General features: G+C 46.9%; 1 protein-coding gene across 1 annotated transcript in view; it reads right to left on the minus strand.

Moving 5' to 3' along the window:
* USP43 (ubiquitin specific peptidase 43) overlaps positions 1-13,124 on the minus strand; it is a 1,531,566-nt gene that overhangs the window by 405,191 nt on the left and 1,113,251 nt on the right. The window contains exon 7 of the mRNA XM_069654572.1: positions 2,957-3,119. Within this exon, the coding sequence (XP_069510673.1) occupies positions 2,957-3,119 (163 nt within the window). The remainder of the gene's footprint in view (positions 1-2,956; positions 3,120-13,124) is intronic.

Consider the following 13,124-nt stretch of genomic DNA (forward strand, 5'->3'; position numbering starts at 1 on the left):
AAAGAATAAGAATGGTGAAAAAAAAATTCCCTCAGACTGCCTAGCACTCTAAATACAATACCACGGGTGCAGCCTTTCCTTCTATTGGGCATAAAGAAAGCTCATTACCACTCCCAAACTGTAAAAACCACCAAATCGTCTCTAGAGTTACTGTGGATCTACTGGAGGATAACCATATGCACAGAATGGCCCTTCAATCCCCAACCCCACTCAGGAACATGGCAAAGTCCTCACGACTGTCCTTAAAAACTAAAATGGCACCTGAAAAGCCAACCTCCTGCAACAAATCTACCCAGTATTAGAGAGGAACTTGTTACGTCTATAGACCCGGGCCAGGCATGCGCCCTTCTCCTATTGAAGCCTTCCACCACATTTGGCATGACCAACAAGGAGCTGCTTTTTAGCTGCTTGTCCGAGTCATTCAGGATTCGAGCACCACATTCCAGTGGACAACCACAACCATCAGGTCAAATTCAACTGCCTCCTCCCCCAAACCTACATCACATGCAGGGTCGCACAATGACCTACACTCGCCCCAATATTTGCCAATGCTTATCTGATCTCTCTTCGCCAACATTATTACATTCATTAGCAGTTGTCATAGCATTCACGCTGACCATTGTATACAGACGCACCTAGAGTTCCATGAGAAACACAAGGACCGCCAGTGCATGGCGGCATCGAATTCTGCCACAACTCAACCCATGAAGGGCGCCGTCTCTTTAATTTATTAGACTCAAGTTCACTTCCTCCCAAACCCCTATGATTGGCTCTGCACCTCAACCCGCAAAGAATACCTGCAATCTAGGGCTTGGGCTTGACCTCCACGCTGGAAATCAACGGTGTCACCAAAGCGTCCTCCTCAGTGCTTAATAAGCGCCAGGGCCCAAATATATTCTAGCACTCCTGTGACACTGCGGGTTGGTAGTTACCTACCACTGCTGCCACCACCCACAGCTGCTCCCCACAGTGTCTGCATATCTGGCGTTGCACTGCAGCTTGCACCTGCTCCTTGTGGTTGATGGATGCACTATCACCACTTCTTAATTAAAGTGAGTGAGATAATAAGTGCCGGGACTCAAATAAGTCTGAGCCCTGGCTAACACCCCCACAAATTAAGCACCGGTTCTTCTAAGAGATGAAAATGAAAGAAGCATCAGTACCTAAGCATTGAGGAATGTGCAGGAAAGGTTGCTCTGAAGGTGGAGAGGTCAGTACCAACTACAACCCCTTCTATACTGCGCGTCTAGCCATTTGCACCAGTAAACCTCAGGGGACACAAAACTAAGCAGCCTGCATCGTCATTGGACTGCAGAAATCCGGACAACAAACACTCTGGGGAGCCTCCACTGCGTCCCAGTAGGATGGGGTCTCACTTCAAGACCATCCGTCTTGTCCCCAACGCATTACATGAAAAAGTGCCAGTTTACTTCTCCAAGCTCCTACATCCAAACCGGCTTTCCAAACATCAGAGGTAACCCTCCCGGGGTCTCCAAGCCCTGACAGTGCTTAATTTGTGGGGGTGTTTGCCAGGGATGAGCCCTGGCACTTATTTCTGAGCTCTGGCAATTATTGTCTCGGACTCCTCGAGTTATTATGAACTAATGATAGCCAGATCATCCATCAACCCCAATGAGCAGGTGCAGGCTGTACTCTAACCCCAAAGCTGTAGACCCTGTAGGGGAGCAGCTATGGGTGGTGGCAGCAGCAGTAATGCCCACCCGCAGTGGCACAGTAGTGCTGGAAAATATTTGGGCACTGACACTTACTTTCTTGTATACAAATAATGCACTGCCCACACCACAATAAAATGGAGTGTCCGTGTTTCTCCACTTAATGGCCTATTCCACCTAGGAGAAGTGGGAAGGATTCAGGTGTAGGACTAATTTCAGTGTGGTGCACAACCCCATCACAAACCCCTTCTGTGCGCAGAACGCGTTTGGGCAATTGGACAGTGCCAGCCGGACCCAGCCAGCACACCAGCTTGCATTGCACAGAAATAAGATGTATTGGGTAGGAGAGACTGGTACCCTAGTATTATCAGAGCTCACTGTCTAACCCTCACGCCGCTAGGCAGGCACTGTCGCCACTATACACAAATGGTGGCAGGAGAACCACGCCAATGTGCAATTTCCCTCCTATTCTGATTGTATGTTTTTGAACGGTCTCCACAGGCTATGTGTTGAGCTCTAGAAGGCGCCATCCATGAGCACAGTCTCTTTGCAAAATGCTCTTCCAAACACCGATTAAGTAGCAATAGCACACCATATCCAGGCATACGATCAAACGAGCCACTATGCTGCACTCCAGTGGTCCCCCCCTTCTGGAACTCCCAGCACACAATGCAAATGAACTAATGCCAGCATCACGGGCGCTCATGGCAGAGGCAGGTGCATGTACTCAAACCAAGGAGGTTGGGTGGCAAGACTGGATGCATCTATAGGCATAGCAGAATTGCGTATGCAAGTTACATAATATGGCTAGAAAAGTCCGAAGAAGCAAAATAGCCGGGATCACGGGTCTATCCAGGACAATTCTCATTGAAAAAGAAAGACAGTGGAGTGTGGATGTTTTCCCGCACCTAAGGACAATTCTGGGACAGGACAAATTGTAGGTACAATGACGATAAACCCAACATGTCACCCCCTTACAGGCTCCTCTCTGCATCTTTCATATGGGGTGGGCTTGCTTCATTAACCACCACTTCAGCAAAAAGAACCACTTCTGGAGTAAAACACAGTTTCAGAAGAGTGGTTAAGTAGACACCAACATCACTGCCCATCCTGTGCCTGGAACTTGTTCAAAACCTCTATAAACACAAGAGTTTTTCAGTGGATGGAAATCTGTGGTTAGAAGCGTGCAGGCATGAAATAACTTTACAGCAGGTGAGTGCGGCGTGCCTCCATCTGGCCATGCATTCCGCCCTTCACTACAGCACAAGGTGCAATCTGCCTACCTGGTCGCCTGCTGCCCGGAACCATCTGTGCTGCAGATCAAGAGCAGCACTTTCAATCCACTGCAGTGGTTCAGGAACTCGGATGATAAAGTGCTGTGCGGCGGTAACCTCTGGCCTTCAGTATCCGGCGGGATCGGGGATGATGGCAGGCTCTGAGCATAACCTGTACATGGGGGTGGACAGAGAAGAGGTGGTTAGTCTGTGTCTTACACCTGGCTGGCATGGCTTCAAGGAATGCCGGGTACCCTATGGGACGGTGATGCACAATGAAAGGATGAAGACGGGTCCAAGTTCAAAACCTGAGCCACGTACAAGGATCCGTACACCTTCCAACAATACAACCGTGGCTATGTTGCATAGCGTGTGTGTAATGGAGGCCATGGTCTGTAGCACAACAATGGGCACCTTTTCTAGTGTTACAGCGGCACAGTCTGCAGTGTAGTGACGATTTTCTAGAGTACAACAATGACTTCATGCCTTAGTCCAAGGGTGGGCATGATCCATAAGAAATGATGGGCATCATGTGTGGCACAACAATGGGCGAATGCTCTCGGGCAATGGGCGCTAAGATTCGGTAGTGCAAGGCATATCATTTTTTGAAGTTCAACAATGGTTGTATGGCAATGATGCATCTTCAATATTCCCCCACACAATGACAGTAGTTCGAAACATTCTATAGCACAATGAAAAGGAAGTTCCGATAACAAACATGCAGTAGCTTTGTATAGTACAATGATGGCCGCACGGTGTAGTTCAATGACGTAAACGAGAGCTTTAGAGTGGCTAGAATGGCCAATTTGGTTCCTGAAACAGAAAGAGTTGGTTGGCATTGATAAATACTTTATTTGCTATTTCTCATTAGTTCAATGGGCTGCTTTATTTCTGGCCTTCTTCCTTGCCCCTCTATTGGCTCTCGTTTATACAAAGAAGTGGAGGCTTCAATTTTAGACCAAAGGAATGATCTCGAACCCAAGCAAAGGTACCCATGTTCAGAAGATCTGTTCAGCCCTATCCCGCAGACTGAGCACAGCTGTGCCAGGGCTAGGAGTGGAAGAGCTCACGTACACATTGGTGAATATGCCAGTGGTTGCTCTCGTTCAAACTCCAGACAAAACCATCAGACAATCAGATGCGTCCTGTATCGTCCTTCCCTCTCTCTCTTTGCTGTGAAGAAGGGAGATGCGGGTTGTCCTGTCTGTGGGTGAGTGAATGGAAACCTGGGTGCCTGCCAACTGTGTGGTCTATTGGAATGTTCTCCGAGTGTTCTGTCCGGGGTGTTGGGTGTTTGTGGTTGGTGAGAGTCAGCTGACTTCCCTGCCCTGTGCGGATGCCCGTTGTCTCTTTCCTCTTCATACCTTACTCCCATCTCCTTACCAGAGTGATCCTGTCTTCACAATAAGGGACACTTTTCTGCAGTAACCGCCCCCTGTCATTCTTGGACCCCTGGGACTTGCAATATTACAAAGGGCTAGTCTGCCTTTAAATTTGCCTAATTGCCTTAAAATCCCCCCACAAGAAGGCATCTAGCACTCAGCAAAACGCAGGAGTGATTTACACACGTAAACATCACACACCCAACTTTCCCACGTAAACATCACACGCCCAACGTCCATGTTCAGATATATTTCTATAACACACACAGCCCTTGGAAAAATTGCTATCATGTAATCTCCTTGTACGCATGTCTTCATGGTTAAAAAGAAATAGGTTTTATAGCCCATGATTAGGTTATGCTACGTGAGGTTTGACACACAATCTCGACCAGTTTTTGTGTCTCCATTTTTTTAATCCTCCACACCACAACACATTTGGAGTGCAGGTGAGGGAAGAGTACAAATAAAATGCCCTACTCACTGACGGGAACTACCCACCCGGCAGGACCATGGCTAATATTTTTAGGAAAAGCTTTAATAACCTTTCTTTTAATTATTTAATGCCACGTGGGGGAGAGCCACTCGCCTGCAAGACTGCAGGGCTTCGGACATTAATAATCCTCCATGATCCGGTTTGTCACAGTGCCGTACTTGCGCCTTGAAACACATTGTGTATGGGCGCATTATAAACATCCAATGAATAAATTAATAATGACCGCTGAGGCAGTTCAGAGTCTCCTCATGCGGGTGGAGGTGAGTGGTATAATCCAGAGGCAGGAATGGCAACATATAGAAAGGGTACATCTGGTGACAGAAACTAACCAATACAGCCTATGTTTTCGTGTTAGGGCAGTGGTTAGACAAATGCATATTTACACCAGTTACCACTAGGTTAGGGTAGGTAGCGAGTCAGTGGATGTTAGGCAGAATCCTGTGCAGTGCCCTTAGGGACCACTACACCTGATTAAGACCATAGGTGGCAATACAAGTTTTACCTTTGGTACAAGCCTGTACTACTAAGTTATAGTGGTAGCAGTAGCAGAGCAGCCAGGCCTATCTCAAGAGTATATGAGCAGTAGCAGAGATTACACAAAGGGACCACAATTACTGTGACTCAAGCAAACACTGAATCAAGGTTTCAGGTAAAAAATGTAAGTACATTTATTTTTAAACCATCAGTTATAAACACAACACCTCTATTAAACTTTAAACAAAACCACATGTTAAATATACTACAACTAACCAATTCACTTTGAACAGTAAGTCTCAAGGTAAGTACCCTGTGTTTGAATGAACCAGTGTTATGAACAAAACACGATACCGCGGATACGGCTGCGATCACTTTTTGACAGTTCGGTCTACTAAATATACGCATGTCCGTGACATGAAATGCTACCGGGGCAAAAACACACTTAGCACCTGAGATACCCAGAGGGAGTTGGAGGCAAAAATCACAGGCAATATTTAGGTTAGGCAGACAGGATCGAGAAACACTCAGAAACAGGTGTTCAAAAGTCAAAGGGTCAGAGCCAGGTTTAGCTGATACCGGAGGCCTGTGCCGAAGAGCACACTGTTAGACAGTTCACGATTCCGTATAGCCCAAGAGTACTTGAATATTGTCAATGTTCGGAAGCAAAAGTTATAAGAAGGAGGGAAGACAAGGACGAGCCTTGGAGATGAAGAAAAGGGGTTCACCCAGTTTCCTCGAGTAGAACACAGTACCTTATTTCCACAATGCAGCTGGAGCCCTGGCAGTTGTTCCTGTTGGTTTCCCGCAGACCCACGATTCCTGGAGCTTCGTTGTGAAGGACGACATCTGAAGGGGGTCTGAACCACACAGGGATGAAGCCGGCAGCAGCGACAACGAAAAGGTGTGCTCCTTAAAAACAGGAGAGGCTCAGCAGGTGACTATCCGGACCCCTACAGCAGTGCACAGCGATTTCGACCACGGCGGAGATCTCTGGCTGAAGAAGATGAGCTGGTTATCCACACCAGGCTCAAGGGAAGAAGACTCCAGACTGGATCTTCTCTTAGTCGTCCAAGGATAGATAGCTCAGGACTGCAGCAGGGCTTCACCGGGACGGGGTAGTTGCAGCAGCCGTCGTTCTCTCCACTTCTCTTCGGTTCCTTGTAGTTCCAGAGGCGACTCTGACTTCTAGCCCAAGAGACCTGCCTTTTATGTGCAAAACCCCCATTCACACAGCCTGGCTGTCAATCAAGCAGCAGGGGTGTTGTCCAGCCGGGACAACCACCTCAGCCAATCATGGCAAAGTGCGACTTGGATTTCCTAGGATACCCTGTGCAGGGGGTGACTACACCCATCCCTCACATTCAGCCCACCTAGACACCCAGGCACCTTGAGGAGGGCTTCTCTGCAGAAGCCTGCCAAAAAGACGGTGAACAAAGAAGGCAAACCTAGTTTGCGGCGCAAAGTAAAACACAAGAAGGACTTTAACAAAAAGAAATGGTGAATAAACCCAACCGGAGCCAAAAGAAAGACGATTTGGTCAAGCAGGTTTATGTTCGAGGCTAATATAATAGCCAAGAACAGTACCATGTTTATCTAATATAATCGCGGTAGAAAAGTTAGGGTAGATACCACTGCCACCAGCCAAGTCTAAATGTTAAAAGAGAAAAACAATGCTATGGGAGGTACAGACAGAAAAGGGGTACCGATTAGCCCTTTCCAGTACTCCATGTAAGATGGGGTGTACTTGGTTTGTGGTAAAAATGACTATGTAAAGTAAATGGCAACTTTACCTTTCTCTGGGGGACAGTAGTGAACCCCAGCGAAATGGAGTCAGAGGGAAGTCTAAAATACAACCCTGGGTTACTACACTTAAGGTGCGGTGTAACCCATACAAGAACAGGGGCACTTGGAGTGGTGTGCTCCAGTGCCCAAGATCACACAATGAGTAACAACACATAGGCCAAAACACATGTAAGAGTGGAAAAAAAAAGATATACACTCTTACCAGTGAAAAAATAAACTCCAGAAATCCAGCAAAGCTGCTGGGGGACTCACTATGTGAGGGAAATTAGCCCTAGATGGAGAATTCTCCCCAACAGTGGAGTAACACAAAATTTGGGGCCCACCTGCGAGCCATGCTGAGGGGCCACTCCCACCCCAAGTCGGCAACAAATCGCGTGTTGCGCCCTACGCTGGGCCGGCCTAGAGTACCACACTTGCACACTACACACGAGTTTGCTGCTGCAGGGGTACGCCACACACTGCACTACGAGAAAGATATAAATATGTGTTTTATTGCAGTGTACAGCACACTTTGAAAAAAATTGTCTAAAAGGCCAGAGCGTTTGCTATTGTTTTGTAGGGTAACACCAATTCAAAAATCCAACATATGCAAGTCACCAACAGTGCACAGGAAAATTAATGCTTTCATTAGTATAATGCTTTGCTATTAAAAATGCCATGCCACAATGAAAACATGTCCAACTGGCTGCACAATGTAGACCAGTCTAGACAAGTAATAACATATTACAGTAAAGCATGCCAGGTCACATTTAGACATACCTAAACTGGTTGCACCAAAATGCCAGTCGAAGCAACAACACTTAGTTATTTTATCGGAGATGCCCAGAAAAATATACAATGCTGCAGTAAGAAATGGCTAGACTGCCAGCACCCAAATGCCAGTCTAGCCAGCTAATTACACTTACACTTTATCAGAGATTCCCAGTTAAAAAAAAGTCAAGCCAAACTAAGAAATGGCTAGACTGGCTGCACCAGAATGCCTCTCTAGCCACTAATACCACATATCATGCCAGCTTAGCCTGGACATGGATGACCATTAAGATGTATCACACAATCCCCATTCCCCCCCCAAGCCCCACACATCCCCCTCTCCCTCTCACTCCCTGTCCCAACCCCCAAAATCAGCTTCTCGGCCCAGAATTACCTCCACATCCCTTTTCCCTGTCCCAGTGCTTACGTATGAAGCTCCTTGCCTCATAGATATGTGCTGGGATGAGGAAGAGTCGGACTAGGAGTAATGAGGATTGCAGGTAACTAAGTTAGGCATTGCCTCCATGTTCCTCTACCTCATCCCAGTACTTGTGTACGAGTCAAAATTGCCTCATACACGAGTACTGGTATGAGGAAGAATAGGGATATGACTATTACCAATAAGTAATCAAGGGATTAAACACAAGTAGTGGTGCAACAGCATTGAGCTGACTGGAGCTGGAGCTTCAAGCCTCCCCCACCACCCCTCCCTGATTGAAAATTTGGGCTAGGTTGACCCGACCTGGCCTACCTACATAGCTGTTGTGGACAAACAGGACACAGATGTTAAACTGCACTTGGGTTTCGCTGTTAACAAAAGCCCAGCAATTACTAAGGTAAAGCATTTCTCTGTTAGTACCTGCATTCAAATGCAAACTTGAAATCCTGATGTGGGTTTAGAACTTGCATGCCAGGGAAGTGATTGGAAGGGTAGAGAGGGGACAGGAGACTGCTTATTCTCACAGCAGTCCATAAGTGGGTGCTTTCAGACTTAAATGAGAGAGTTAACTGCTTGCAACATTGAAGCTGCACTCGAACAGTCTCGTTAGAATGTTAATGTTAAAGGTATTTGTACCACGCACAGTCACCACCAAAGTGGTCAACAGGCGCTCTGGCGGATCTGAAAAGCAGATTGTTTAAAAAGGTGTGTGGTGGAGGGTTAGTAGAGTGTAGTTGGGATATGCATAAAGAAGTTAGATGCCCCACACAAATAGGTGTGTCCCTCCCCCACTGCCCGTTAAGTTAGAACCTCTCCCAACATTTGAAGGGTTAGCACCCCCCGACGCCGAAATGTAGGTTTTGTTGCTCCCCTGAACACAAGTGCACACACGCCATTCCCAATAAACACACATGTACACCCAACTACCCATACATTTAAGAGTAAACCCTTTCACCATATAGGCACAACCAGGCAGCCACCTATATATTTAAGTGTGCAGTGTACCCTTTCACCATACACTCACAAAGGTAGCCACGTATACATGTATGTGTCCACCCTGTCACCATACAAGCACACCCAAGCAGCCACCAATACATTTAAGTGTGCACCCTTTCACCATACCGGCACACACATTCAGGCAGCCACCCATACATTTAAGAGTAAACCCTTTCACCATGCAGTCACACATGCACACACGCATGCATCATGGTATTGAGGGGAGCCCTATTACTTCAAAAAGAAATGGTTTCTTTTTGAAGTTACTTCGACTTCATAAAGAAATTATTTCCATTAAGGAACGAGCCATAATGGAAATAGTTTCTTTATGAAGGAAGAGCGACTTCAAAAATAAACCATTTCTTTTTGAAGTCCTAGAGCTCTTCCACCCCATGACCTGGAGGCCTCCAGCCTAGAGGCTTCCATGCCATGGGGTAAAGGGAGCCCTCCGACATAACTATGCCTTCATAAAGAAATTATTTATGTTACGCTGTAACAGAAATAATGTCTTTATGAAGGCAGAGTAAGTAAAAAAAATATATATTTTGTTTTAATCCAAGGGGGCTTCCCCCAGGACACGTGGTGGCAGGTGCCCCCCGCACCGGGGTGGGGTGGCACGTTATGCCAGTGCAGCAAGTTCAGGGAGGGGCACGAAGGAGGCGTGAGGGGTGCAGATGCTCTTTCACTAGTTAGCAGGCAGAGCTTCAATCTGGTCCTACATACTTCCACTGGTTGAACTGCTTTGCTTTCGGGGGGGTTTGGGGGGGGAAAATCAAGGGCCTGGGAAGGATAGTTTACCAGTGTGAAGGACCACCAGTAGGGAAAGGAGTAGAAACAGGAGCTGTTTAAAGGGTTGTGGTGGGTGTGGGACCGAGAGGTTGTGTGGGTTAGAGAGTGGAGAGACAAAGCAGAAGAGGAGAGGGAGAGGGGATAAACCAGGTACTGGATAGGTTTACGTTTCTATTCCTTCTGTTTAAAGTGGGAGTGATTTTTTTTATAGAGAATCATCCAGCATGGCGACGATATGCCAAGCTGAGAAAATATGTAGGTAGGTTGCGTTTGAAAAGGTTTTTCATTTTATTGAGGGGAGGGAAATATTAAAGGGCAAGGGCCAGGATTAGCTTGAGCAGAAGTCCCATTCACTGGGAACCACAGTGGAGCTTAGGGCTTTGGCACAGCGTTGGGTAATGAGTGAGCACATCTTCCAGATATTATGAAGGTTGATCCTGGCTGTAGTGCCAGTGATGAACTGATGCAGTTTAATGTCACTGTCCAGAAGAATCCCAAGCTTGGGATCCTTGGTTGATAGAGTGGGGGGTGAGGGAGGGGGGCTAGCATTGGAGGCTGGGAAAAAGAGGACTTGGCATCAGGCAGCATACTGACATCGAACAACAGATGGCGGTGAGGATGTTGGCGACACACTCAGAGTTCATGGATGAAGAAGAAAAGTGAGGCGATGATCTGGATGTTGTTGGCAAAGAGGTGATATTAGTTCACCAAGGGAGGAGGTGTGTAGCGTGAAAAGGAGTGGCCCAGGACTGATCCTTGGGGAAGGTGATGAAGGATGAATGATTACTTCCAGGAGTGGGAGCGGGAATGGTCAGAAGGTTAACAGCCCATCCGATTCCCTGGAAACGAAGGCAGGGGGGAGTTTGGAGAATGGTGGGGCGATCCAGGGTGAAAGGCAGCAGGAAAACCGAGGGCAATGAGGATGGAGAAGTGCGAGCGGTGAGCAAAGTTCAGAGACATGAGCAGGACAATGGCCGACTGACCCCATGAACACAGATGGCCTACCTACTCCTGTGAGGCATTTTAGGAGGGTCTCCCCGGGAGGACACTGAAACAGTGTAAATCCCATTCCCAGAAAGTGTATGTCTACTTTAGCTGCTGAATAAGTAAACAAAAAATACCTCACCAAATATATCACTTAGGCAACTCATTTCTTATTTGAGCATTTTAGATAATATTTCATATACCTTTCAATGTGTTTCCCAGACACAAACTTACAATGAATGCTTAGAACGAGTGGGTGTGCAACGAGGCCTATTGAGGCCACTGTGCCCGTGGAAGCAAGCCTTGCACACTTTGGCAGTACTAAGGCCCCCAACAAATCATAGGCACTCGCTCTGCTTCTAATAGTGGCAGAGGACATAATTGAACCCCACATGCACAACGTTTTAATCCCCATGTTTTGCCACGAGGGAGTCCTCGTAGGTGGCAGAGGTCTAATCCAGATGAACGGAAACACGGGAAATGTGCGGTGATAACTGGCCAGGACATATTCTGCAGATAAAGGATGGCCATCTTGAATTAAGAGCGTCATATTCTGCAGCACTAGTGACTGTATTTTGAGGCACAATTAAGGACAGAGTCTGTAACTGGCTGACATATTCTGGGACAGAACAAGTGGACATTTCTGTAGGATTACCAGCGCTTTGCTGTTCAGCAAAAACATTAGGTTATATGGTAGGTCAGAATCAGCAGACGGACAAGGTGGCCTTTTGGGTAACTTCTTTCTTTATTCACTCCCAACCTACCTTCCCTATTGCTTCTTGGCCTTATCCTAGAAAAAGAATAAAGAAGTCTAAAGGATGCAAATCAGGAAGTCCTAACAGAATCTCTGTCCGTCGGCCAGAAAACCTAGTCTATCCTGATCTCTGTCCCTACCACTACAACACAACAACAGAAACGAGGGCCTCTTGCTGCGTGAGTGAATGGCGGTTGGTTTCTGAGCCAGTGATATGTCTGTTTCTAAAAAGGGGGTCCCCCGATGCTCCGTTCACACAACCAGGCACCAACGTGTCTTTCTTCCCCCACCTTAGATTGTGAACTTGATGCAAGTCATGGTGCCCTCATAAATTGCGTGTTGAAGTAGAAATGCAGTGGTAATACCATTACCACGATGTTACCACACCGCCCAACTATGGGTTTGGTGTAGAGGTGGAGGATTCACCACCAGCTAAGAGCGGGAGGTAAATCTGTCACCTTTCTGCCAAGCAATTGAAATTGCTAAAATCCCCCACCGACTCCTATGGACTCCAATTACTGGGGAATGACACTGTCGACCACCACTTGTAATCTGGTGATAATACCGCTGGATCAAGTGGTGGTAAAAGTAATTTAGTTTGGTGGAATCTGTGTGGATTTAACACCAAGATACCACCAAACTTGTAATGAGGACCATAATGTCTTTTCTTCGTGTGAGCTTGCTAGCCCTCATTACGTGTGTGGTGGTACTTTGGAGGCAATTTTGCTAAACTACCACCAAATGGAATTACATTTACTACCACTTGGTCCTGTGGCTTGACTGTAGGATTACAAATGGTGGTAGGCGGTGTAAATCCTAATTTTTTGGATTCCATGGGGATTTGAGCAGAATTACCACCAGCAGTAAGTCTGCCAATTATTTGGGTGGTAAGGTGGAGGATTTACTTCCAACATTAGGCTAGAGGTAAATCTTCCACTTCATAGCCAAACTCAGGATTTGGCGAATCGGTAAAAGTTGTTGAAATTCCATTACCACCGCATTTTTGTCACTCAGGAATGAGGCTGATACATCTTTTCTTCCCACTTTGGAACTGGTTAGACTCTTTATATGAGTCATGGCCTCCGATACCTGTGCGGTTACTGGGGCTTGAAAGGCCTCTTAGAGGTACTCCTCTAGACGCACTTCCCAGTAATGACAATAATCAGTACTCCACTCTGTAGTCGATTTCCCCTCCTTTGGCTCTCGGGTTGTACACTCCAACCTGGCCCAACTCTCTTTAGCCCAACGTGGACTTTAAGTATTCTTACACCTCTTTGGGGTCAATTGGTTCTCTTCCCACCACCCCGGAG

This window comes from Ambystoma mexicanum, chromosome 3q (genome assembly GCF_040938575.1).
Source record: "Ambystoma mexicanum isolate Mex_15411 chromosome 3q, UKY_AmexF1_1, whole genome shotgun sequence".
In the NCBI taxonomy this organism is placed as follows: Eukaryota; Metazoa; Chordata; class Amphibia; order Caudata; family Ambystomatidae; genus Ambystoma; species Ambystoma mexicanum.